The sequence below is a fragment of the Euleptes europaea genome, chromosome 10 (genome assembly GCF_029931775.1).
Source record: "Euleptes europaea isolate rEulEur1 chromosome 10, rEulEur1.hap1, whole genome shotgun sequence".
Lineage (NCBI taxonomy): Eukaryota > Metazoa > Chordata > Lepidosauria > Squamata > Sphaerodactylidae > Euleptes > Euleptes europaea.
The window spans coordinates 12,528,784-12,556,721 of record NC_079321.1 but is presented as its reverse complement, the minus strand read 5'-3'; the positions used below and the strand labels follow the sequence as shown (position 1 = coordinate 12,556,721).

Here is a 27,938-nt window from a genome sequence, read left to right as displayed (position 1 = left end):
ATAGAAATGCGTGCAGTCTTCACATTTAACGATGTTACGTCGTTTTGTTTGTCACACTTTGTAAGGGAAGCATGGTTATTGAGGTAGCTCTCCAGGTGTGCTAAGGATAAAGCTAGATTTGTGTGTGTGTGAATGTCTTACATGGTGTTGAAAGGGAACATTCTCAGATAGTTACGTTTATGCTAGATATATAGTGGGGTATGTATATATATACTTGTCTGTCATATAAATACTTATCTGAGAAGGCTCCCTTTCCATCTAGCAGGTCTGGGAGTTCAGAGGTCATAGGGTGGTGATGTCAGCACTGACATTGGTTTAAGAAGCGTGGAACCAAACAGCTCTGGCTCAGTATAGCAGTTAGGATGTGGGATCAAGAAGACCTTGGTTCAAATCCTCACTTACCTGTGAAGCTCGTTTGCAGAGTTTGCCCAGTTCTGTGTGTAGCGTAGGATGCTGCTCAGGGCTACTGTGAGGGTGACTTGGGGGGGAACGTCGTTCCTTGAAACAAGTGATTAATTTGAGTTAAATCTGTTGCATTTGAAAGCATCTTTGGACCTAGGTGCGTTCACAGACCTTTAACATATGTAGAATTAAGACTGCCATATTTTGTCTTTCAGAACGTTCACACCAGTCAAGAAGCCTGAACTATTCCACCATGGACATAGACGATGAAGAAAACATGAGTAAGATGTGTACATTACATGGTGCTAAAACATTGTGGTTTTTGCAGTGTATTACAACTGCAGCAGCTTATTCCTTTCTAGTTTGTGACTTTTATTTATTTATTTTGCTTTGCAAACCTGAATTAAAAGGAGGGTTTTCCTACTTCTTTTATATGCAATGAAGGAATGCGGGATCTTGTAACGTGATAGTTTATCAACAATTTTTTTTTTGCAGAAGCAGGAGTGTTGCCAGGAAAAGGTTACTTGAGTATCACTGATATTAACAGGATTTAAATGCTTCTGTATGGGCCATGGTCCTGTTGATTTCAGAGGATTAGTGTTGGTTAAATTTCTCTGAATTGTGCCCGTAGCCTTACCTTTTACAAATTACTACTTAACTTCATCTACTCCTTCCAAGGTCAGTTACCCACTTATCCATTCAGTCTGAGTGTAGTCACCCACTATTCTACAGCTTTGTCATCTGGTTGGCATGATTTGCATCATTTACATGATTTGTAGTCTGTTTAAAAAAAAAACCACAACCCTGGCAAATCTGGTTCATCAGCAGCAGTAGTTGCCTGAGCAGGGGAACTGTTGTAGTCCAGGGACTGGCTGGCAGCAGAAGTGGTAAAGTGATGTTTGTTGATTTGCCCTGTCAGGTCAGTGGTCTGATATCAAGACAGTGGCCCTGATTCACAATGGTTATTAGAGGCACTCCCCTCTTCAGTTCAGAGGCTAATATTTCAGGAAATAGCAACCGCAGAGCCGTGAAACAAAAATTGAACAAAAGCCAGGATTTGTGAGAGTATCTTAATGGCACAAAAAAGGAACTACACATCCCAATTTGTATTAGTTGTCCTGAGACACTGTTGTCACCTGCATGCCGTTCATCTTCAAAACTTTACAACTTAAAGCGGTAAAAAGCATCGATTTTGAGTTTTAGGCTGGGTCGAGAAAATATTAAGTTGGCCCATTTGCTGAAACACTGCTGAAAAGTGCAGCCTCAATACTGCCACATCAAAAGACAAAGCAACAGTTCTTGATGTATTTTGAACTCGAACTGTGTGCTGAATGTGGGCAGCGTGGATGCTTCAGCCTCTCAGTCCCAACAAACAAGATCCATAAACACTGAGTTTCATGGTACTTTATGAATTTGTAATGTAAGTTTCTGCAAGGCCAAAAACTGTTAGATGCAGTAGCTGATCTCTGGCTCATGAAAACCTTTGCCACAATAGATTAATCAGTCTTTAAAGTATTACAAAACTCTTTGCTTTGGCTGCAGCACCCTAATATACTTATTGCCCTGGAATTTGTCATTGGTTATGTTTTGCGGTAGTCTCCGTTGACATAGAAACGCATATCTTCCAGTCAATAAATTCACTATTGAGTGCAAATGACAGCTGTGATTATGGTAGTTTTTTTAAAAAATCAACAAAATTGAAAAAAAAAACACCCAACAAAATTTCCTGCATTGTGCATGGGGTTGGACTAGATGACCCTTCCAACTCTATGATTCTATGAAATGTTTCCTTTTATATTCTGGCATGCATTAAGTTGATTACCCAGTGAGAAGTAGGGCTAGGATCAGTTGGATAAATATCTGAAGGCAAGGTCTTGTCATGTGTGGCCACTGTGCTCTTGAAAAAATTCAGATTTGTTTGGCAGATGGGAAGAGGGGTGTTTGCTTTTCAAGGGTTGCACTCAATCCTTGAAGTTGTACTTATAAGTTGTACTTATTCTCATCAGTTTGATGGATCCGCAACAAATCTGAACTACCTTTCAGAGATGCTATAAGTGACGAGACAATGTTTTGAAGTCTTTCAGTGCATTTGAAGGCATTCAGTGCCTTCTGTGTTACATTCAGCATCTAATTCATCTCTGTCTGTTCTACTTTTGAAACCCTTATTGTGCTCACTGGATAAATCTGCTGCTGCATGTCCAGTAACATCACAACATTTGTTTTGTATCAGTTGCCATCAAACAGTAGTTTCCTCCTTGGCAGTGAGGAGAGGAAAATTGGTTTGAAATCGTTCCCTTTCTCTTCCATCAGCAGCACTTCTGACAGTGTTGCAAGACATTCTGTTTGTGCCAGAGCAGTGCCTACCTGGTTTCTCCCTCCTCAGCGCAGCGCCCCGATTGTGTGGTCTTTTTGTAGGTTGGGGGGGGGGTTGTCAGGCAAAAGAGATGGGCGAGAAAGAACTGGACCTCTGCTGTTTCACTTGAACTTCATAGGATTCAAGTCAATCATTCTGCTTATGTGTCTGAATGTTTTTTAGGGATTCTGGACTTCAGATGTAAAAATTTCAGAATTTTTAAAGGCACTGGGAAGTAAACTTTTTTTTCTGGAAAGAAATTGAAGTGTTGGGAGAAATGGAAATATATATAATATTTTTTCTATCAGACCTAAACTTATACTTCTGCTTTAACAGCATGAAATGCTTCATTTATACCATAATTAGTATTTAAAATTGCACTAATTGACATATTTATTGGAATTTAAAAGTATAAAATATAGCTATACGTTTTGTGTGAGTAGAACCTTATCTTAAAACATTTCACTCATTCCAATGAGGAAAAATACTTCAGGGAAAGTTTCTTTTTCAGTGCTCCCCCAAATTCCCCCCAAAAATTCTTAGGGGGAAAAGCATACATTTCTCTGATTTTTTTTGCATTTCCTCCCCTGAAAAAATGCTTGGGACATTTGAGTTAAGAAAAATTCCCCCGAGGAAGTGTATGTGAAACACGTAGGGGCAATTTAATTATTAAATACTTTCCCCTTGCACCAACTGCTGTTTTTTTGTCTTTGTTTGGTTTGGTGCAGCCCTCTCTTCTTTGCTTGTTCCCCTGAGCCTTTACATATCTGCTCTAGACCACAGTTGTCATATATCTTTGCATCTTGGCCATCATGTGAAAATGATTTCCATCTCAGCCACAGATTTGCTCCCTGCCTTTGTTTTGTTCTGATTTCCGTTAAAATTGAGAAAAGTGTATTCTCCTTTGAGGCTCGGGCATCTTGTAGCTGTGGGTTATTGTCCACGCCTATCTGGGGAGGCAGGACCAAAATTGATTTCCTGCTGCCCCTATCGGGACACTAACCCCCTGCACCTCAGTCTTTTGTCCTGCCTAGTGGGGAGAGCAGTGATTTTCACAGCTCTGTGTGTTTAGGCTTAGGAATAGGAGATCTATTTGTCTTTGCCCTTAATTTCTTCCTCAGCCCTCCCACCCATTCCTTACCCGCCCGCCCTAACCTCCCCGGTGTTGTTTCCCGTCCCCTTAGTCTTAGGATCGGGAAGGAAAGTGGGGGAGAATGGCGGACGCCATTTTGAGGAGAGAAGATGACCTTCTCTCTGAGGAGGATTACGCCGTGGGGCTGGTCCAATTCTCCCCGGACAACAGCGTTCCATCCAAGGGCTGCGATAGCGGACCCGCGGGGGCTACGGAGGAGAGCGGAGAGCCGCAGGAGGCTCGGGAAGCCGCCGCACAGCCCAAACAGAAAAAGGTGCGGAAAGCAGCGTCAAGCCTTGCCGCCCCCAAACGCAGGAAACGCGGCAGCAGCAAGATCAACGGCGGAACGAGAGCCAGCGGGAAGGTCCCTTCTGCCTACTCGCACACCCATTCCTCCGCAGCAGTCTAGCCCGTGACCCCGGTTCCCGTGGCTATGGACAGTATCCCGTCGTGAGGTGGTAATGTACCCCCCCCCCCGTTCAGAACAAGCAGAGAGACGGTTCGCAAATCTTCCCGCCTTTTCAATAGAGCCGGTAGGAGGCCACTTTATGCCTATGGAGCAGGCATCGGCCCATCAAGCCTTTATTAACCCCTTTCCCACCCCAGGGGCGGCAACAGGGAGGTTTTTAACTGCAGAGCAGGCAAACAACATGGTTAATATAGCCTTACAGAGGCAGTGGCAAGCCTTCCAGGCTTTTCAAATGCGTCTGCCTCAGTTGTCTGGAGGGGTTTCGGAATCCCCTTCCTCTTCAGTCTCCCAATCCCATACCGTGGGGGAGGAGGGCAGCTCTTCTACTTTGGGGGATAGGATACTGAGATTCTTTCCATGAGTTGCTTGTGTGTCTTTTTTCCCTTTCTGTGGTTAAACTGTACAGTTGTTAAATATATTGATATGGACCCCACCCTGAGGTGGAAGGAAGGGTGAGATAAAAATGCATATTTAGTTTTTTTAAAACCATTCATCCTGCTGCCCCAGTAGGGTTGCCAACCTCCAGGTGCTAGCTGGGGATCTCCTGCTATTACAACTGATCTCCTGCCGATACAGATCACCTGGAGAAAATGGCTGCTTTGGCAATTGGACTCTATGGCGTTAAACCCCTCCCCAAACCCCGCCCTCCTCAGGCTCCACCCCAAAAACCTCCCACCGATGACGAAGTGGGGTCTGGCAACCCTATGCCTCAGTAATACATGGCTTAGCTCCTTTGTAGTCAATGGAACTTTGCATCAAGGCAGGTGGGTTGAGGATTTAGGTCTTTGACCACAGAGCTGCCATGTAGTTATATCTAAACCCTGATGAGGTTTAACTGTTTGTAACTGATGACAGTTTTGTTTAGCAGATCCTTGCTACTGTAAAAGAGATGAAATCCAAATATGTGTGTGTAACATTCAGTGAACAATATGTTCTTCTTCCTTTCATGGTGTGTCCGTTTAATTCAAAGCAATGCTATGGCACTGTTGTTACGGGAACTTAATGCTTGAGTATTAAAATACCTGATGTATAGAAATGTAACATTTTCAGAATTATTTTCTTCCCTTTGTGGTGTCTCTAGTCATAATTCTGTTTCTTTATCTGGATAAACATATTCATATACCAAAGGGAGCCTTGGCTTAGCAAGTGGAAATCTTTCTGCAGGGATATATCATCCCTTTAAAAAATGAAGGTCAGCTCTTGTGCTGCAGAGGGGGCATACGCTCAATTCAGGGGAAACTGGTTTTTAAAGAAAATTGTCTTAATGAGGCCGGGTGGTGGTGGGAAGAACAGATGAGCCCTTTATTTTTTTTTAATTTATTTTTATAAAGACCCACCTGAGTGTTTATGTGCATTCGTCTTTTACCTTATGCGAAACTCATTAAATAAACTTCAGCAACCATGATAACAATGCTGCAGCGATCAGAAGTGTAGTTCTTTGTTCCATGAAACCATGGTCGCCACCAGGAGTATTCAGAAGACAAACCAAAATGGAATCGCTCTTGTCTCCCTTCTGTAAGAGCGCAGGGATCAGGTTTTTCTTAGTTGTTGGTAAAAGTAGAATTTAATAGTGTGTCGAAGGTATTATCTCTTAGAAATATAAAGTTTTTATTTTACTTGCCACTGTTTCACAAATGTTTGTGCCTTTTTAACCTGTATGTTAACTTTCTACCCAGTCTTCTCTAATGTTCTGTTTTTTTGAGCACCGAAAGGAGTAACCTATCGAGCTTTTGTTGGAGGATGTTATAAATGAAAATTTAATAACCATTCCATCGCCTTTGTCAACTGGGGGAAGTGGTGTGTGCATGTCTTCTCATTGTTCAGATTTTAGACAAAGTTAAATATACTAGCCAGAAGAGCAAAGTTTGAATGCCTGGGTCTCTTTAATGCTGTGAAAATAATATAGGCATTTGACTTCTAGTTTGGAAGTACTGAGCAAAATAGTGTTATTGCATTGCTTCAGGAGCAGCTGATTATTCATTGTACCTAAAAGGAATTCTTAGCATATGTATTTAAAAAAACAGACCAGGGTTTTAATAGTCAAGACTGCTGTATTATATATAATTTGCTACAAAAAGAAAAAGAAAATGCATAAGCTCAAATTAAAATTACGCCAAACTATGGTTGACTTCTGATTTATTTCCCTTCTATCCTGCTAATTTAATTTGGAGCAGTATAATTCATGCCATAAGATCTGGCACCCTCATCCTAAAACATTGGAGTGACAAAGAGGAATAGTTTGATGTTGCAGTAGTATACAGAGCAGTATGCTTTTAAATGTGTATTTGTCCGGGTTGAAAGGATTCTGCTGCTTTTGAGTCTTACTTTCATTGGAAGGGCAGTTGTAAGTAGATATAAAGCCGTGTGAGGCTGGGTCTGCTGACTCTGCTGATCCAAAGTGATTTTCAATAACCATTTGGTTATCATCTCTAAGAGAGCTTATTTCTTGTAGTCTTTTTTTGTAATATTAAATCAATCACTGCCCTTGTCTTGTAAAGGGAGCATTGAATTTCCAAGAAGGTATTGATCTATAGGGAATATTTTATCAGCTGCTTTTACTGCCATTTGTATTGATAACATGCTTTTCTTGATATTACCCTCTATATTTCTGTTGTGGCTGCAGTTCTGTTTTGGTTAAAATATTTGGTATACATATCTGGTTTTAATTTTGCAATAGTAATTCCCTTTTTTCTGTTAGTGTCTAGAATTATGTCCATTAAAAGTTTCCTCTAGGACTAGTGCCCTCTCCCTGATCACGACATATGGCGTCTGAGACCACTGACTGTCTCTCCATCCCTCAACTAACTGGGCCGATGGGGCTGAAAGAAACTGCTTTCTGTTTCTGAGCCATTTCTGTCTCTTCCACTCCTGCAGCTTTTTTGGAGGGGCCTAACTTTTGCTAGGCTGAGGAGAAGCAGTTGATAGGATGCTTCTTTCTGGCAAGAAACTCTATGCCTCAGGAAACTGTAAGCTTGCACCTGTAACCAAGGTTGTTTACCAGATAAGTTAGGGAATCATGCGTAGCTCTCTTGCAGTTGTTGAGGGGAAAGTTGCAGTCCACACAATTTTCCTGCAAGGAAGGAGGTCTCTGCTATTAGTAGGGGCAATCTCCTAGCCTAATTGGCCCTTCTAGTATGAACTTTGAGGTTACAGGTAGCTTATGATTGCTTTTAAATTCAGTATAAAGACCAGTTGAGTTCCTAAGGAATTGAATAAACAGGCAGTTCAAAATTAATATGGTCTAATAGAATTTAGATTCTTTATTAAGATTGCTTGGAGAGTAATACATATGTCATTTACTTAGAACAGCTTCACACATTATAGGGCAGCAGGGTTATGCCAGTAGTATCCACGAGGCATTTGTTTCTTCCCTTCACTCATGAATTTATTGTGGGGAACACTACAGGAACCTGGAGGCCCCATAAAGTGTGAAGCAGTTCTTAGAAGTTGCTGACATGAGTATATGCAGATGAGGAGATGCTAAATATCTTTTTCTCTGTCCCGTGCACATGGATTGCTGTGGCTTACTTCCTGCAAGTGAAAAGTGTTCTCTCTCAGGATACAGATGAGTATGCGTCTGGTTTGAAATACATGAGCAATCTTATAAGGCTGCCCTGTGGATTGTGATGCATAAGGCTTATCAAATACTGAATAAAGATGGAAGTTCCATCACAGTGAATTTGCTTTTCCATTTTAGAATTGGGGAGGGGGGGACAGTGACCTAGTATATTAATAGGTATAGAGCACAATGAAAAATTTTCTGCACAGCGCCTAAGCAATATCAAATGTCTTAATGTACGATAGCTTCAATGTTCCAATTTGTCTAACAAAGAGAGTAACATTTGAGCACACATCACTTAACCAGTTGCAAAGATAGATAAAGGAATCTGTAAATTTTACATTTACAAGGTCCTGCAACGAAGGCATTGTAAGTTACTCTTTCTGGGCACCACAGGTTCAGGCAGCACTGATGTTAAAGAGAATCGCAACATGGACAACATTTCATCTAAAGATGGGAGTGTACAAGGTACCGGGGAGGGAAATCAGCTCTCCAATGGTGGTGGCACTGGCAGCAGGAAAAGACTATTGGAAGAGGGAAACCTTGGCCACTCCAGGCTCCGCCGGAAGAAGAGGAAGAACATGCCAGGGCCTGTCCTGCCTAAAAACGCCCTGATGCAGCTGAATGAAATCAAGCCTGGCTTACAGTACAAGCTTCTCTCCCAAACTGGACCAGTTCATGCCCCAATATTTGTGATGACAGTAGAAGTTAATGGGCAAGTTTTTGAAGGTTCTGGCCCTACCAAAAAGAAAGCAAAGCTTCATGCGGCGGAGAGGGCTCTGAGGTCCTTTGTTCAGTTCCCCAATGCCTCCGAAGCACATCTAGCGATGGGGAGAACTCTTTCGCTAAATACAGACTTCACCTCTGACCAGGCCGATTTCCCAGATACACTTTTTAATGGATTTGAAAACCCAGCCCAGTCGGATCATTCCTTTTGCCTAGATTCCAACGGCGATGGTTCCTTCAGCTCCAACGCAGACTACAACCTGTCGTCTGCTGTGGCTAGCAGCATTATCCAGTCATCCCTTCCCACCCCCTCTCCATATCCATCCACCAGCGGGAAGAACCCAGTTATGATACTGAACGAACTTCGACCAGGGTTGAAATATGAGTTTCTTTCGGAAAGTGGTGAAAGCCACGCTAAGAATTTCGTGATGGCCGTTTCGGTGGATGGCCAAACGTTTGACGGGTCTGGGAGGAACAAAAAACTGGCAAAGGCTCGGGCAGCTCAGTCAGCTCTTGCATCCTTGTTTAACATGCAGCTGGATCAGACCCCATCCCACCAGCCCATTCCTAGTGAGGGGCTTCAATTACACCTGCCGCAGGTAAGAAAACACTGTAGTCTTTTATCTTTATGTCAGAGATGACTTCCTGGTTGTTTTTTTAAGTCCTATAGAAAAATACAGACATTATACTCTTAAGTATGGTACAGCAACACATAGATATTGCGTTTCTCAAGTTCATTGACAGATCTACACAGTTTATCCAATTGGATGTTAAACTGCCAATTCTCTTACTTACATTTTATGTTTGTTGCAGTAGAAAGGAAGAATATTTTCCATTTCCTAAAGGAATAAGAGTGATTTATGCTGGGACTAATGTACGGGCCGATCAAATCAACTTTTGTGCTGGTGTAAGACTACTGTTCAGGACCGTGGTGTAGGCATTGTCTTATCAGTGACATTGTACAGGCTTTATGAGCCAATAGCACAGCAGGGTCTAGCGCAGGGGTTCCCAAACATTTTGGGCCACTGCCCTTTTGGTTCCACAAACTCAACTCCAGTGCTCCCTATCCTATAAAAAGCATTATTCAAAATAGGGGTTTGCATGACGTACTGAAGAAGATAATAACAATAAAATTTAATTGCACATCTGTTCAAAATCAAATCAAAACTTTGTAGCTGAAACTTATTCAATAAAACTGATTAACTTGATCCGGTGGTACCAGCTCTTCAAAGTCTGGAAAAAAAATTCTGTTAGTTTCTACCAAATTTGCCAGCATGGTGCAATAGCTTGATCTATAGTAAACAAAGTTGTTAGTAAATTAGTGAACAACACCTCTAGCGCCCCCTGCTGCCCCCTTGCCTCTTAGTGCCTCCCTAGGTAATCCCACTGCCCCCCCCTGGGGGTGATACTGCCCACTTTGGGAACCACTGGTCTAGCTCATCAGTGCCAACAGCAGCCACTGTTACTTTCTTTGCAGTACTTTGTCGCTTGTCAGGTTTAGGATTGAATGTAGGTAGGCAGGGATTGGGGATGACGCCTAGGCAGCATCACTTTTCAGGGCATTTTGCTCTTAATGGAGCTAGCTGCACTGGGGTGACACCATGTATTGCTGGACAGTAAACCACCCAGCACATACTTGCATGTACACGTCTTTTCTCACGTCTGAGATTCTCCCCCCCCCATATATCCCAACTGTGCCCTTGAGTGCACTCCTTTCTCCTGTGCAGAAAAATGGTTGCCGTTCGATTCTGTGGAAGACGGTGAAAGGCTGTACTCAGGTATACTACTGCGGTGGGGGAATAAAGGCTGTCTTCCAACACCACCACACAGTTTGTGCTAAGTTTGAAACCCAGCATCCAACCATATCACAGTTCAGCTTTTACTTCTATACAGTTTGCAGGCAACAGGAACCTTTCCCTGGTGATCCGGGAGTTGGGTTTTGATAAGGGATGGGGGTGTGCACTCGGATATACCTGAGCCAAAAATAAACTGGATATCAGTTCTTTTGGGTTGGATTGGGGATATCGGAAATGACCCAAAGCACTCCCAAATTCCAGGATTAATGAAAATTTATCTTCCAGAATTTTGGGAGTGTTTAAGGGTTTGGGTGCCAGGAGCCAAGATGCTGAGGTAGGAACCTGGTCCGCCAACACTTGTCTCTCCCTTACTTTAAATTTTAATAGCCATTATTTTCTATGGGCAGAGCTTGCATCTCAAATAAGAGACCAGGTCTATCCCATAGAAAACATTGGCCCTTTAAAATTTAATGGGACTGGACAGGCCAGATAACAGCTGTTTGGGTAAACCTGGCCTCCTAGGCTAGGTCTACTACCCATAGGAAATAATGTGCTCATTGTTTTCTATGGGCAGCAGACCTAGCCTCGGAGTCCATGTTGTGAAGACGGATACAGGAGGCAGCAAGTGGGAAACTCCCCTTTGGTTAGCTGTTCCCCGTAATTTATCATGGCTGTAGTTTTTTCCTTCAACTCTTCTGCAAGCATTGATCACACCTTTGGAAAAGGGTGTTCGTGCTGGTCAGTAAGTTCATAGAGACTTGGTGAAGTCTAAATGCTGTGCAAGAAAATTTACAATCACGATTCAGTGGAAATTAATGCAATGAACCTATGGCATGTAGGCTTGCTACATAATATTTTAGGTCACTTTGATTCCATTGTAACATTGCTGTGGCTGTGGTACAAGCCATATATAGTTACCGTCGTAAAGATCAGATTGCACTTTTTAAATTAAGAGCACTCATCATTATAAAGTGTTAATAATAATGGCTTCAAAATGATCAGGAAAAGACTTTTTATGAATCTTATCACTCGTCTTATATTTTTGAAGCCACCTAAGTAATGGATCATCTTGCCCTATAATGCAATAATAAGCTCTGATATACTGCAGCATCCTTTTGCATGGTAAGCTTTTAAAACTAACACCAGTTTGTTTTTATCCTTTCAAGAATGTTAATTTAGAATATTCCAGATTTATCATAGATTGTTGGGAAGTCAGACAACGGCCCAATTCTTAAAGTGAGTGCTTTTTGTATCACTTTTAATGAGGCTTCAGTCTCCTGTAAATTTAAACTATAATTGCATTGCAATGTGTTTATTAAGAAGGTATTTTTATGCAGCATTGGCAGATGGAAAGAGATTTTGAACAGTCATACAGTTTAACTTTCCTGAAGCAGGAGTACCTAGATCTAAACAACTCCTAGCAGTTCTTACATCAACCTTCTCTTAAACACCTGCAGTGCTATAGATTTAGCAAGTTTAGTAGGCAGCCTATTCGTATTGATAAGCGAGTTTTCCTAAAATTCAACCTGTATCTCCTGATAGTCAAAAAATACTTTTTAAAAGATAGTTACTACACCTGTTCCATTGCCTCTTCTAAACTCAGTGCCTGAAAGCATGGGAAATGCAAGTTAAGCTACAAGACTTTGTTGTGTATTGCAGAAGTTATTCCAGGACATGTATGTTGTGAAGAATTAGAAAAATGGCCATGCAACATTAATTTGGCTCTATGGACAGGCATACTGGGAAAGTTCACCAAAACTTTCCTCAGGGCAAAAAAAAGTATCTTGTTGATTTCGATGGAGGAAGCTGATTAGTTATTTGAACACTGAGATTTTTTCACTTGCGGTGCCTTGCTGCTTAGACATTTGCCATACGTTTTATCCTTGTGCTAAACTGTAGGCTATAAATGAGCAGTCGGTGAGCATTCTAAAACCTTTTTCTTGCAAGAAATGTCCCCCATAACCAAATGTCATGCTGACGAGTCCTGGACTGGCACAGATACAATGCTTTAATACATAGTTCCAGGTCTTGGGTTTAACCTTGAAAAGCCTTACTGCTGATCCAACCTTGCGTTTGTGCTCCAGAAGGAAGGATTGGGAGAGGGAGCACATGTTTGTGGCTCACTTACAGTTGTTTCACGATGGTTATGCCAAGTATCTACTGGCAACATTCAAGCCTAAATATATTTCCTCTGCTTTTCCATTGTGCTTCTTTTTCTGTGGGAAAATGGAGCTTTTTTAAAAATCATGTCTTCCATCTTAGTCTTCATTTTCAGTTAATGGGTTCTTTTTCTTATGATATTCACTGAAGTTGTATTCTCGATTCTTCCCAATTTTTATTATACCTCTTTGAAACTTCTATTCAAATTGTCAGTGTTTTCCTTGATACCTGGTTACTTTTTCACTTTAGGAGTAACAGGTGCTGATTATGAATATTGTAGAAGAATGTAGTAGAGCAGGGGTCCCCAACCTTTTGAGCCTGTGGGTACATTTGGAATTCAGACACAACATGGTGGGTACAGCAACAAAATGGCTGCCGCAAAATGATGGCCGCAGGAGGCGAAGCCAGCATCAAAAAGATCGACATAGCTTAACTTCAGTAACACAGTGCAGATCCTTGTGCTGTGGTGTCAGCTGCTGCCAAAGCAACATTTTTTAAAAAATCTGCACATCCAATCAGAATTGTTGCTCAGTAAAAGCCCTACCTGGCCCCGCCCACTTTGTAAAAAAACACTTGGTGGGTGCCATGGCACCCATGGGCACCGCATTGGAAACCCCTGCAGTAGAGAAACAGCAGTGTGAGTTAGAGTTGTCGTTTGACACCTGTAGAGTTCATTGATGTGATATTGTGCGAACCATATGTACATATGAAGCTGCCTTATACTGAATAATATCATTGGTCCGTCAAGATCAGTATTGTCTACTCAGACTGGCAGCAGCTCTCCAGAGTCTCAGGCAAAGGTCTTTCACATTTCCTACTACCTGGTTCTTTTAAACTGGAGATACTGGGGATTGAACCTGGGACCTTCTGCATGTGAAGCAGATGCTCTCTACCTCTGAGCAGCAGACCCTCCTGTAATTGTATGAAGATTAGCTTCAGCTGTCTTGCTCATGATATAGCTCTGATGTGGGTCGTTTGTGTTGAACAGATTCCTCTAACTTTATAACATAGTGTTATAAACTGATGTTATAATCAGCGTTATAAATTGGCCACCTTTGAAATAGGAACAGTTGTGCCTCAGCCTTTCAAAATCAGTGGATTGAAGTACACCCATCTGTATTTAGGATTGCCACCTTAAACTCAGTAAGGTTATCTGTGACTCAATTTTCAGAAATGACGTCACCTCTTTTCAGCTTTGCTGTTCTGCTAAATTTGGTTGCAGGTCACATTTGAATTTCACAAGTATATTCCTACACATACAGCATTGGCTAGCAACAGCTGTACATTGATATTTTTTACAACAGATGGTGCCAGGTATAAGAGGCTAGTTGGAACAAGGCAGGCTGAAATAAATGCTCTTTTCACAGTTGGTTGGCATTGTGGCTGAGATTCTTCAGTTTATATGCTGGCCTTCAGTGCTACAACAGCACATAATAGACTCATGCTCAGTGTGTAATTCACTTCATTCTAAAAATTCTACCTGATAAAATATCTGGCCAAAAAATGTTAAAGTTTATGCTTCTGCATTTGTGTTTGTCTTTTCTATGTGTGATTTTTGTCTACATTCGGTTACATTGTATGCTTACTGGATTGGCTTTCTGGCTCACTAAGATAATTAAAACATCTTATTCCGTCTACTGAAGCCTTCGCAGTTCCTCCAAGTTTGATACCGTCTGTGGATTTGATAAGAGTACCCGTTCACTCTTCTGTCCGAGTCACTGATGTGTTCAATGATAATGGACCATTGATTGACCTCTGTGGAGCAATATTTTCTGGTTGGAAATCAGTCTTCTAATTCTCATCTTTTGGGGAAATCGATCAGGAAGGGTTTATGTGGGGCCAGACTTGGAAGCCTTGGTGGAATCTAAATATGGTGTTAATGTGCAGTTTCATCCCCTGCATTCGAAATTATGTTTCAGGATGAGTACCAAAAGCTGCCATTAAAAAAAATACATAATGATTTAAGAAAGTATAGTACACTGATCACAAATATTAGCACTGATAACTTCTATTAAGCATTAAAATAATTACACAGGTGTTTAAATCAGTTTTGAAAATGTAAAAAAAACAGGTTTTCTTAAGCTGAACATTCATATGGTGTGTTTTGTTGGATTATCTTAATATTTCTATGATTTTGCAGGTTTTAGCTGATGCTGTTGCACGCTTGGTGGTAGATAAGTTCAGTGAATTGACTGATAATTTTACATCACCCCATGCACGTAGAAAAGTTCTTGCTGGAGTTGTCATGACGACAGGTAACAAAAAAGTCTTCCCCCACTGATTTGGTGTTGTGTTCCTTTATATGTAGCTTCCCTTTCCTTAAATGCTACGTTTCTTCATGCTTAAAACTGAAAGGGTGAATTTGAATCTCCAGATATCATAAAATGTAGTATTCTGGTCACTGGAAAAAATTAATATGCACATAATTGGTTTTATTTTTAGTGGGGGGGGAATGCTCTATTTGCCTTTGTAGCCTACTCTTGTACATTTTCATTGAATGTTGAAATCACTTTCTGTATTTAGACTATTCTGTTTTAAATACAAAAATTTGTAAAAGAAATTGTAAAAATTATAAAAAAATTTTTTTATTGTTTTTATTACAAGACATGGGAAAAGGGAAACAGGGAAAGGGATAATCGGACTACATTCATTTACATTTCTATTACACTGGAAAAATTTGTAAATTTTGAGTGTCAGCATGGTATACTGGTTAAGGGTGGTGGTCTCTAATCTGGAGAATCAGGTTTGATTCCCCGTTCCTCCACATGAGCAGCAACTCTAATCTGGTGAACCGGGTTGGTTTCCCCACTCCTCCACATGAAGCCCACTGGGTGACCTTGGGCTAGCCAAAGTTCTCTCAGATCGCTCTCATCCTCACCTACCTCAGCCTCACCTACTCTCTCAGCCTCACCTACCTGTTGTGGGGAGAGGAAGGGAAGGAGATTGTAAGCCGGTTTGATTCCCCTTAAAAAGTAGAGAAATTCTTCTTCTTCTCCTTTTCTTCCTCCACCAAAATGAATCTTCAGTATATCCATACAACCTCATACACTTGCAAATAGAATCATACTACTGTTACCCATAAGAAGGGCCCTGCTGGCTCAGACCAGTGTTCCTTTTTATGCAGCGGCCAACCAGTTGCCCAGGTGGTGATAGGGCAAACTGGGCCTAGCAGCCAAGGCCTTTCCCTGGTAGCCATTGCTTGTGGCCATCACTACAGAAGTCGGCTTCAGGTAGCTGGCTCAAGGTGGACTCGGCCTTCCATCCTTCCGAGGTCAGTAAAATGAGTACCCAGCTTGCTGGGGGTAAAATTGTAGATGACTGGGCAAGGCAATGGCAAACATAGTCTGCCTAGTAAATGTCAGGATGTGACGTCACCCCATGGGTCAGTAATGACCCGGTGCTTGCACAGGGGACTACCTTTACCTTTATGCTTGTGGCCTTCACTACATCCACTGGCAGTGAACTCCACCATTTAATTGCTCACTGAATAAAGAAGTATTTTCTTTTGTCCGTTCTGTACCTGTTGACCATCAATTTCTTTGGGCAACACAGAGTCCTAGTATTATGAGAGAGAGTAAGAAGAAGTTCTATCCACTCTTCCTCCTGTGTAATTTTATAAGCTTCTATCATGTCACACACACCCTTATAGACATATCTTTTTGGAAACGGAAAAGTCCCACATTGTTTAACCTTTCATCATAGAAAAGGTGCCACAATCCCTTTATCATCTCAGCTGCCCTCTTCTGTACTTTCTTCTAGCTCTGTAAGGTCATTTTTGAGATGTGGCAACCAGAACTGTACTTAATACTCCAAATGAGACTGCCCCATAGAACTGTACAGGGACATTACAGTATTGGCTGTTTTTATTTTCAGTTCCTTTCTTGCTGATCCCCAGTGTGGAGTTTGCCTTTTCAAGTGCCATACCCAGATTGACCTTATGATCTCTGAAACATTGCACATCTTTACATCTTGCTGGGTCAGATTCAATCCGATTCATGACCAAGTGCCATAATTTGTCAGCTCTGTATCTTGGAGGGTTTTTTTTTTTTTTTTTTGTAAAGCTGTGAGTCAGGTCAAAATACATACCTGGTTAACTTTGAACCAATCTGATTCCTTAGGAAGAGTATTTTGCTTCCAAAATCTGGCAAGCAACTGTCTGTCTGCTGTTAGAAAGTATAAAATAATAGTCTGAAGTCCTTTGGGAATCCTTGAGTAGTCTGGCAGTACTCCTGTTTCCGACCCTTTTCCAGAAGAGTAGCCCCCAGTTTCCAGAATCTGCTGTCCCTCTCACATGGGGATTGTACAGTGCCAGCATACACTATCAACTATGTTATATATTTTGACTAAACTCCAAGGAGATAAATGCCACTGGTATGGTATTTTCATTATGTCCTCTTTACGTAAGAGACAAACCAAAGAGGAAGGTCCTTGTAAATAGGCAATTTCTCACACCTTATTCTTGATCACATTAACAAAGATTTTTCCTCCATTTAACCTAATTTTTTTCCTTTGATTTACACTAGTGTTCCAGCAAGGTATTAATGCTTAGACAAGAAGGTATGCCTGGTGTCTTCTGCCAGCAACTTCTCAAATTTTCTAATATCAAAATACAAATTCTGAATAGCTAAATAATCTTTAGTATATATCATCACTGGGAAAAATAAATATGCAAATAATTGATATTGTTTTTAATGAAAGAGTTATTTGCCTGCATAGCCTGTTCACACACATTTTAATTAAGTTTAAATATCGAAACAGCTTTCTGTATTCAAACTAGAAATGTCAAATTTTCAGAAATGTTGAAGCCCTGGAGAAAAAAATCTTTGTTTTCTTGGGGTATTTGGAGGCGGGGGTTGGGAAAAGCTAAAATATATGCTGTTCTTTCTAAGCCTGAACTTATTCTACTTCATTAGAAACATAAAATTCATCATATATAAAATGGTATTTGTCATATTTATGCAATTTAAAAGTACAAATATAACCAACATGAGAGAGCGTCAACTGCTGTACCCAGTGCTGTCTTAGCACATGTATCTTTGCTTCTGCTATATGAAAAGTAGACAAAAGCTGAAAATTGAATGCACAAATTTTGTAGTAAGCAAAAGAAAGTGTGTTGAAACAAAGTCTTATACCGTCATCATGGGACTCTTAGCATATTTGGATATTAAACTTTATAACATTGAGCAACTCACTAGTGAATTATGTACACTTATAGAATATTAACTGTGGACAAAGTTAGTCGTATTTCTTTCTTTAATGATACTGCTCATTTAACCTACAGGACTTGAGCAATGTCACGCTAGATGAAACAAAAAAATAATAAGTATTTCAAATAACCAATCAGTTACTGTGCTTGAGGCCCTTTAAATTTAATTAGGTCAGCAAAAAAAATTGGCTACAGCCTATGTAACTCCTAAATCCATGCCTGCCAAGAGTTTACTTAGTCATATTTAAACAGTAAGTATATGCTTTAACATATGGGCTCAGATCCAGTGGTAAATCTGTCCTAACCAAAGGGATTTCCCTCCATGGAATGGGACTTCTCCTCCCTTCTCCAGCCCAGAATGATTCCTCAAATGTTGTTCCTGGGAGATGGGGGACCCGCGAGAACAGCATGAAGGGGGAAACTGTGAAAATCCCCTCCTTCTATTAACAGAACATTTCAATGGGATTCAATGCATAATTTATATGTCTACAGTGTGCATAGGAATTCTCATTGTCTTACATAAAACTCTTCATACTATACATTCTGAATGAGTGAGACATTGTCTTAAGCATTCCTCTTATTCCAAACAAAAATATTTTGTAGGAGGTTCTCCCCCCTCCAGCTTTTCCATTGGGAAAAGTGTGAAAAAATTAACTCACAAATAACATCAATACCGTAAAATGCACCATATTAAAAATAAGTCATTGGCATAAAAAATCAGCATAAAACAACCATTGAGCAGCCTAAAAATCTCCACAAACCAGTCCTCAGGCTACAGGCAGACCATAAAACAGTAAACAAAGATAAAACCCTCTAGTTAAAAGCCTGGGTTAAAAGGAATTGTTTTGACCTAGCATGTAAAAGACAGTAAGATAAGTGCTAGGTGAGCATGAAGGGGGGAGGGGAGCATTCAAAATGTGAGGTACTGTCACCTCATAATCAATTCCAAATGGTGCTACTGTTACACCAGGGTAGGGAAAAGCCATCTCTCCCTGAAGATGTACAAGCCTATATCCCTCAGATCTTGAATACTCAACAAAAATTGTTCAGGACCATGCATTTTGCATCCTGCTCACTCCATGCTAGCCAAGTCAACCATGGGTTTGCAGAAGTACTACACCTAGTCAGTGAAGCTTTTACTTTTCCCAGACCAAAGCTCTCTTATCCCAGGAACATGTCGTGATGTTACACTCAAGAGATCCTCACACTGAAACTGACAGCACAACATATGATGCCCCTGTGGTTGGCCTGACTGCTCCCAGGAGGTTCTTTGAAATGCTAGAAGGCCATCTGCACAGCACTGCTGGTCTCTGAGTGCAAATGTTCCTGCTGAGTCACGTTGCTGGGACCCCTAGTTCTTGAATGCTTATTCTATTTACATCCTCAAGGATTCAGTTTCTCCTCATTCGAAGTTCATCTAGCAGCCTTATCAGCATTTCAAACCGAAATGAAGGGGTCAGTCACTTTCAGCATCTGATAAAACTGTTCTTTAAAGGTATAATGAGGTCCCACCCACACCATTGTGCAGTTTGCCCCTAGTCTTTTCACAGCTTATGGACTACCCCTTTGAACCGATGGCAACATGCGACCTCTGCCTGTTATCCTCCAAGGTGGTGTTACTTAAAGCCATAACTTTGGCACGAAGAGTAGTGAACTTTGCACTGTCTGTTCTAATCTTGCATATCTCCATTTTCACTGAGAAGAGGTTGTTTTCCACCCACATGTTGCCTTCCTTCCTAAGGCTACCTTGATATTTCACCTGAACCACAAACTCATCCTGCTCATCACAAACAAACAGTTCTGCCCATTTGAGGCATGCACATTAAATGTCCCTCTTCTTAAGAAAGATGGGGCCAATGCCAGAAAGATTCCTTCTGGAGGTTCAGAGGATATTCTGTACAGCTGCGAGGCACCCTAGGCATGAGTGCAGAAATAACCACTCAGAGAACATCTGTTTCAGGGATGCAGTCTGTTTTCCATACCTGTTTCCGCACAGTCTGATAAATGAACCTCCTCCCTTGGAGAACATTTATTCCAGAAGGTGCCCTGCCAGAAGGCCTTATGTTACACATAGTCATGTGTGCTGATTAACTGGAGTTCTGCATATTCACAACACGATTGCTAACTGAAAATTTCATCCCCTGAAAATAGACCGCCAGAGCTGTTCTTTGACAAGCATACCGTTGATGAATCATTCATAGAGGCCCAGTTTGCTGTAGCCCTTCACCTTCAGTTATGCCATTATTTTTAGTTAGGCAACCTGATATGTGACTGATATGGCAAAATGATCTTAATCTTATTCCACATGCTATAAGCCAAACCTTCCCCATTGCCAGTACTTACCTCTCCCTTGGGTTTTTTCCCTCAGCCAAGATCACTTCTTGTATCGGAGTTTGATCGAAGGGAAAAGCGACTGGGAGACAGATCAGAGAGAGATGAACAATAGGCAATGGGTGGATTCACTAGCCCTTAGCTTTGACCCCTTTTGCTTTAAAAACCTGACAACCCTCCCCCACTATAAGTTTAGACACAACTGAGGCAAAACTGTCTTAATGAACGGGTCTGCCTAATCACGTATTTGAAATTAGTAAGCATCTGATTCTGTTTGACAGCTGTGGGAGATGGATTAATCACATCTATGGGCACCCACACGACACCACAGCATGCAAACATTTTCAAGGCTGGCTTTGAGCGATGCTTCCTCAGCTCCTGCCCATTGTCTCTTCTCCTGTACTTAACGTTTATCAATGACGTTTTCGTCACCTGGGCACATGGGAGGGAATCTCTTGAGAGAGTCCATTGGGCCTTCAACAATTTTCATGCCAACATCAACCTCACCGTGAACCAATCCACACAGCAAGTGTATTTCCTGGACACCGCTGTGAAACTATGCAAGGGACCCATAAGCACTACCTTATATGGAATACTCACTGACCACCAACATATCTGCATGTTTCCAGATATCTTCCAGAACATATAAAGCAATCCATAGCTTACATTCAAGCATTGTGTTACAGTTGCATTTTTTTGATCCCTTAGACGGGAACTCCAGGGCCCATCCACTTGGGCATCATCCCATTTTAATGTATGCCGTCATGTGCCAACGATGCCCTTCTGTTGTCTACACTGGATAAACATGTCTGTCTTTTTGTGTGGGAGAATCAAGAACACTCTGAAATCAGCGAGGAAACATTTTAATTTCCATGGTCATATAATTACAGACCTAGAGGTTACTGTTCTACACAAACAAACAAAACCTCAAAGGTACTGTACAGCATGAAAGTACTAAATTTGAATTCATCGAAAAATTAAACACTACATGTCATCCTCGCTTAAGCAGAGACTTGGATTTCATGACTCACTAAAGTGTCTAATAGCTCTACAGGACCCACTTTGTAGACATTGAATTGGCTGTTTTGAACATGCTTTATCAGCCTATAACCTTGTGCTAATATCAGTTAACTTTCACTTAAACTATCTGTTTATCTGTTTGAATATCTGTCCTCCCTCACCATCTAGCATGTGTAACTACTAATTTTGTTGGTTTATGATAATACTGGTCAAATGACCGTAATGAATTGGAATTGGTTTATGACAGGACTCACATCTGGCTTTCTACAAAAACTCCTCCCTTTTCCTCTTTCATTGAGATTTACACTTGAAAGACAAGTGGTATAATTTACACCAGGCCTTGACTACTCCCCCCTTCCCCATAAAATATTCCAGTAACTATTTTCCTTCACTTACTTATCTGAAAAAGTGTGCTATCATAATGAAACTTCATATTTTTGCTGATTTCTACCTCTTGCTTTAGATACTCAGTTGTCTTTCATTTCACTTTTGGGGGTTCCCTGACTCCTAGAAGTGGTATTCTGGTGAGCATTTTGGGCTGGGAGGGCAAAGAAGTCCCAGTCCACTGATGGGACTCCTTTCCATCAGTAGATGATTACCACTGCATCCATGCCACTTACATTTCATTTTTTAAGAAGGAAATGTGGGTGTAGCATGTGGCCATGCAAGTTCACTGCTTAAGTATAGTTTTGGGTTTCAAGAATAAATTTAATTTCTGAATATTGTAATATTCACGTGGGTGTAGAAGTCAACTAAACGGTGTGACCAGAACTTATTGTGACTTCTTTTCCATTGCAGGTATACATAGCTGAAGGTCATCTAACAGTTCACTCTTTTGTACTTAGGCAGTATCACCCAAGCCTCCTGTTCAAAGCAGATTAGTACAGGCAACAGAAGATGCATTTCAGGAAATATGTCTTCTGGGATTATCTTTATTTTATTTTTTTACCACTCTGACATTTGTTTTTCAGGTACCGATGTGAAAGATGCTCAGGTTATAAGTGTTTCTACAGGAACAAAATGTATTAATGGCGAATATATGAGTGATCGTGGTCTTGCGTTGAATGATTGCCATGCAGAAATTATAGCTCGCAGATGCCTGCTTAAATTTCTCTATATGCAACTTGAACTGCTTTTGAGGTAAGCTGCAAGCCCAGCTCCCTAGCACCTCAATCTTCAGTGCATTTACATTGAAGCCAGGTCCCTCAATTGCATTTTGCTTGGGCTCAGAGCCTAATAATCTGATCCTGTGAGTTACTGTTCAAATGCAGCAGCTAATAGGGATGAGATGCCAGCATTTGGACCCAGCATCTGCACAGGCAGAGGAACAATAGTTGTTTCCAGGCCTTTGACACAAAGCATCTGAACTTTGCAAAGGGCTTTGTAAGGTTTCTGGTGGCTGTCTCAGCACCTTTGGATCTACTTGTACTGTTACTTTTTGAGTTTGTAGTATCTTCATCAATATATCTAATTCGCAACGTGTCCAAATCTGTGTTTAACGATATCCTAAATTGGGGGGGGGGGGTTAACCGGAAAAATGGCAGCAAAAAATGGCGAAAAAGTGGACACGAATAATGCTGAATTTATTCTGCATTATTCAGGCCACTTTTCCCATGCTGTCATTCCCCTTCCCTGCCTCCCTCCCTCCCCTGCCATTTCTCCCCTTCCCTCCCCCTTCCCTCTCCCCTTACTTACCTGTTTGCTGACAGATCCATGCTGCTGTCTTTTCCGGACTCCTCTCCAAACTGCATGCTGGGTTGGGCCTCCACGATCCGGCAAGCCGCTTGAAGAGGGAGGTGGGAATGTTCCTACGAGCCCCGTTTCCTACTGGCCCTGGGTAGTCAGAGCCGGCAGGCAGAGGAGCTAGGAACGACACCCCCTTGCTGATTTTAAGGCATTTTTCAGGTTCAAGTTTATTAAATTTTCAGGTTTAATAAACTTGAACCCGAAAACTACCAAAAAAAGAAAAGAAAAGGTGCACACTTCTAGAGGGATAGGTAAATATGGATTGGAGCCATAGACAGGCAAGATACCTTCTAGAGGAAAAAAAATACATCAGGGGGTTAATCCCCCCCCCCAATGATAGAAGCAGCATCTGCAGCTGTAAGAAGCTAATGCTCTCAGGAACTGTTGCTAGTGAACCACAACAGAACTGCCACTCCTCAGCCTTGGTTTCTGTCAGTAAAAGGCAAGAGTAAAAGGAAGAGGCAGGACCCTTTCCAGGGCTGTTTTGACCTTTGAAGGAGGACTCATCAGAGCCAGGCCCGATGACTTGCATGACTTATCCAGGCCCTGCTGTTTGCAACTGTTTACCTTTTAGCTAAAGGTACTGGGAACTGGGACATTCTGTCTGCCAAACAGATGCTGTTCCACAAAAGCCAGTGTGGTGTGGTGTAGTGGTTAGTGTTTCAGACCAGGGCCTGGGAGACCCAAATTCAAATCCCCACTCAGCCATGAAAGCTCACTGGGTGAACTTGGGCCAGTTACACATTCTAAGCCTAATTTACCTCACATGGGTTTTGTGACGATAAAATAGAGGAATGGTGTAAGCTGCTTTGGGTCCCCATTGTGGAGAAATTAAATAATAACACTGAAGATAAGAGAGCAGATAAAAGGTAGTTTGGGTGGGGAGGGAGAGAGAAGGAAGCAAAGAAAAGTGACAATATGGGAATTGCCAGGAGGAAGAAAAGATTAACAAGTTTGGAGAGAGGGATATAGAGGAAAGTAAGGTTCTCTTACCATTTTAAGATTTTTAATTAATTGGCTGCTACATATGCAGTAACATTTAATATGTACTTATGCTGAACTTCCTTGTGCATTTTCCTTTTTTAAAAAGCCGTTCTGAATAACACATTGTCTGTTTTCTTCAGCAGTAAGGAAGATCAACAGAAATCTATTTTTATCCCGTCAGAACGAGGTGGATTTAAGCTGAAAGAAAATGTGCAGTTTCATCTCTATATCAGCACCTCTCCTTGTGGTGATGCTCGAATTTTCTCACCCCACGAGGCAGCACAAGAAGGTATGATCGTTTTTCTTACTAAGGGAGTTATTCGGGATTAAAATTGTTCTTCACAAATTTATTTATTCATTTAGAAAAATGTGATGCTGCATTCCTAGTGACCTGCTTCAGCCAGCTTCCCTAAATAACCATGATATAAGAAAATGTAAGGAAATGTACCGTACCATATTTCTTCTAAGTTAGTTGTCTCGTAGAATGGGTGATGAAGCCCACGATGGGCAGATTGAAGAGCTGATAGCGCTGAACCGTTCCATACATTCCAAAATTCTTATACTGAAGGTTCTTTGTGTAGGAGTGGTGGTGTTGCATCCATGCGGTGTGACAATCCTACATGTGTGCAGATACAGCAGTTTGAATTGCAACACTACAATTTGTGTAAGAGATTCGTGCAGGAATTAAAGTTCCTCCCATGCGTCAATTTTGGCATGTCCTCAGTGGTCCTTAGTAGGGAAGGACCACTTAGTAAGGGAAGTCCTTACTAAGGAAGTGTTCCTCAATAAGCAAGTCTTGGTTGTAGATTTATATAAACCAAATCCTTGCTGAACCTTAACGCTCATCGCTGTTTGTCCTAATTGCCCTGTCTATCCTACATGTTGCTCAAGATTAAATGCTCTTCTGTACATTCTTTATCTCAAATGCAGCATAAAAATGATCCTGAGCTTTGTTATCTAGAGCAGGGCTTCTTAAACTTTTTGCACTCGCGACCCCATTTCGCCCAATAAATATTTACGTGACCCCGGGTATATAGGTATATAAAATAGGTATACAAATCAAACATTTACTGATAATAAATCATAAAGAAATTTAGAAACCTTTTACTGTTGCCAAATTTTTCGCTATCCCCACGTTCAGTTATGCGACCCCATATGGGGTCAACCCACAGTTTAAGAAGCTTTGATCTTCACAGACCTGCACAAAAATGTGTACTTTTTTTGTGATCAGTATCTGTGGCCTTTTTGTCACTTAGATCAGGGAGACAGACATCCAAACCGGAAAGCAAGAGGACAGCTACGGACGAAAATCGAATCTGGGGAAGGAACGATTCCTGTCCGATCCACAACTACAATCCAGACATGGGATGGAGTATTGCAGGGAGAGAGATTGCTTACGATGTCATGTAGTGATAAGATAGCTAGGTGAGACATTTCTCTTCAGGCTTGCTTATAGACAGTTTGGTCATATGTCTGATCCTAGATTGTTGATTAACCAGTGTAGTTTATTGCGATTTGTTCAGTGTTCTGCCAGATGATGTAACTACTTTTCTTTGTTTGTAAAACGGGTTTGATAGTGAGGACTTGATAACTTTCAGTCATGTATATTCTAGTTGGAGGGAAAAGTGAATTTCAAAAAGTGGATGAGGCCATGACTGAGTGATTTATACAGAAGATCCCAAATTCTATCCCCAGTATCTCCAGTTAAAAGGATCAGGTGGAAAATGATGTGAAGAGTTGCTGCCATTCAAAGTAGGCAATGCTTGATAAACCAATGGCCTGACTTGATACAGGGCAGCTTCATGTATTAATACATCCAAACTAGTATGACCATATAGAGTGTAATGCTACACAAGAACAGAAGACGTACCCTGCTGGATCAGGCTGGCCAGAGGTCCACCTTGTCGAGCATCCTATTTCACACAGTGGCCAGCCAGTTGCCATGAAGGATTAAAAACAGGATGTAAGAGGTCAAGACCACTCCTGATGTTGCTTCCTAGCACTGTTTATTCAGAGGCCTCTAGTCCCTAAAGTTCCCTTTAGTTATCATGACAAGTAGCCATTGATTGATCTGTGTGTGTTAAGACGTCACATCCCGATGTTTACTAGGCAGACTGTTTTATGGGGTGGTTTGCCATTGCCCTCTCCAGGATGGAAGGGTGAGTCAACAAAGACAGGAGGCCCGTTGTAAAAAGTGGAGGGATGAAAACAGGAAAACACTCAAGAGCCTTCTTCATTTCTTCTTTTGAGTTCCCGCCAGCCAGCCCAAATGTATTTATTTCATTTATATACCAGTAGGACCCCAAAGTAGCTTGCAACGGTCCCCCCTTCTCCATCTTATCCTCACAACAACTTTGTGAGGGAGGCTAGGCCGTGTGTTTATAACTGGCCCAAGGTGAGCCATCCAGATGTTTTGGAGGAAGGACACACAAGGTAGAGAGGCACCTTCTGATGGCTGCAGAGGAGAAGCCACAATCCTTTTAAATCCGGGCACGCTGGAAGGAACCGTAAATGGGATCATGTAGAGTCCGCATCAGAATCGACTGCCAAGTGGCATTCAGATGATCAGGAAGCCTCTACAGTGCCTTTTGACAGGAGGGAAGAGGAGTGGCCAGGGCATGACTTATTGTTCCTTGAACACTTCTACAATCAGTTCCATTCCAATGATTCCCCGCCACCCTCCCAGCAATAACCTTGCAGGTGGGATAAAAACAGCCAGACGATTCCCAGGCTGAAGACTCAGGCAGTGGAAGTCTCAGCACATCTTCCTGAAGGATGCCCTGGAGTATTCGCCACCTTATTCCCTTTCCTGACCCTTTGGTCAGGTGGTTTGAAATGAATGTGCAGTCCCATCGGCCAGCAAAAATAGCCCAAGTGCTGCTGAACTGTCTTAACAGCCTTCCGTAGCTGACTGTGGAAGCTCTCTGAGCCCCTCTAGTGGATGCCTGAACTAATTTCAGGACAGTCCCTAAAGCAGGGGTCGGCAGCTTTTCAGAATCAAAGAACCGAACTATTTCAACATTCAGAGCGAGAGTTCAACAAAGAGCCAGTATGAGAGAGAGCCCACCTGCACAACTGAAATCATAACATTTAACCTTACTGGTAATTGACATTAGTGGTAGCAGTTCAGTGGTGGAGCATCTGTTTGGCAGACAGAATGCCCCAGTTCCCAGCACCTTTAGCTAAAAGGATCAGGTGATGTGAAAAACCTCTACTGCAGACCCTGGAGAGCTCCTGCCAGGCTGAGTAAATAGTCCTATCCTTGGTGGTCCAAAGGTCCAAGTCAGTGTATGGCCACCTCATGTGTGTGATGTGCGACGAGTTGATTAATAATCCATAAAGCTTCTATTCAGTGGCTGTTACCAGCCTTTTATTAGGAAGTTCTCATAATAAGTAACAAACCCAGAAGCACAGTTGTTCTAGTGCATTGGCATAAATCTGCACATGATTTGCACCTGGATTGCTAGCAAATGTCCACCTCTTGCCTTTCGCTTTCTGTAAAGGATCTCTAAGAAGCCCTTAGTCTCTCCCACCCCCAGTCCTTGCCTGCCATTCCCGTCATTTACTGGTTATTCTAGTATCCACCTTCCCCCTCCAATATAACCTCAGCTTAAATATTTTGTTTTGTTTTTAAAACAGCCACATTTGATTCCACACTGAGCCACAGGTTGCAGACCTTTGTCCTAGAGGGAGAAGATTCAAAGGCCCAAGAGACAGAAAGCTAAACTCTACCCAGTGTAAAGTACATGTAACCTCATCACTGGCCGTTGGTGCAGCATCAGCAGACATGGATCTGCGTCGGGGCTTCTGTGGCTGTACTCAGTTACATAATCTTGATCTCCGAATGTGTAGCAGGGTGCTGACAGGCACTGGCCATTTTCATCCTCCTGGACATCATGAAGAATCCTACACGTGCTGGTCTTACTCTTCCCAAGAGAATCACTCCTGTTTGGTCCCATGATTGGGATCCAATATCATGTTGAAGTAGTTTCAGTTCTGGAGTAGCTGCTTCATCTTCACGCACGTGGCTTTGGCCTCATCTCCTAGAGTCCAT

The 27,938-nt window shown here is 41.7% G+C and overlaps 1 protein-coding gene across 1 annotated transcript in view; it reads left to right on the top strand.

Annotated features, from left to right (window-relative positions):
• The first annotated feature begins 459 nt into the window (after positions 1 to 459).
• ADARB1 (adenosine deaminase RNA specific B1) overlaps positions 460 to 27,938 on the top strand; it is a 49,192-nt gene continuing 21,713 nt past the window's right edge. The window contains exons 1-7 of the mRNA XM_056856689.1: positions 460 to 474; positions 618 to 683; positions 8,312 to 9,240; positions 14,738 to 14,852; positions 22,126 to 22,294; positions 24,025 to 24,173; positions 25,141 to 25,309. Of these exons, the coding sequence (XP_056712667.1) occupies positions 656 to 683; positions 8,312 to 9,240; positions 14,738 to 14,852; positions 22,126 to 22,294; positions 24,025 to 24,173; positions 25,141 to 25,309 (1,559 nt within the window). The 5' untranslated portion in view covers positions 460 to 474; positions 618 to 655. The remainder of the gene's footprint in view (positions 475 to 617; positions 684 to 8,311; positions 9,241 to 14,737; positions 14,853 to 22,125; positions 22,295 to 24,024; positions 24,174 to 25,140; positions 25,310 to 27,938) is intronic.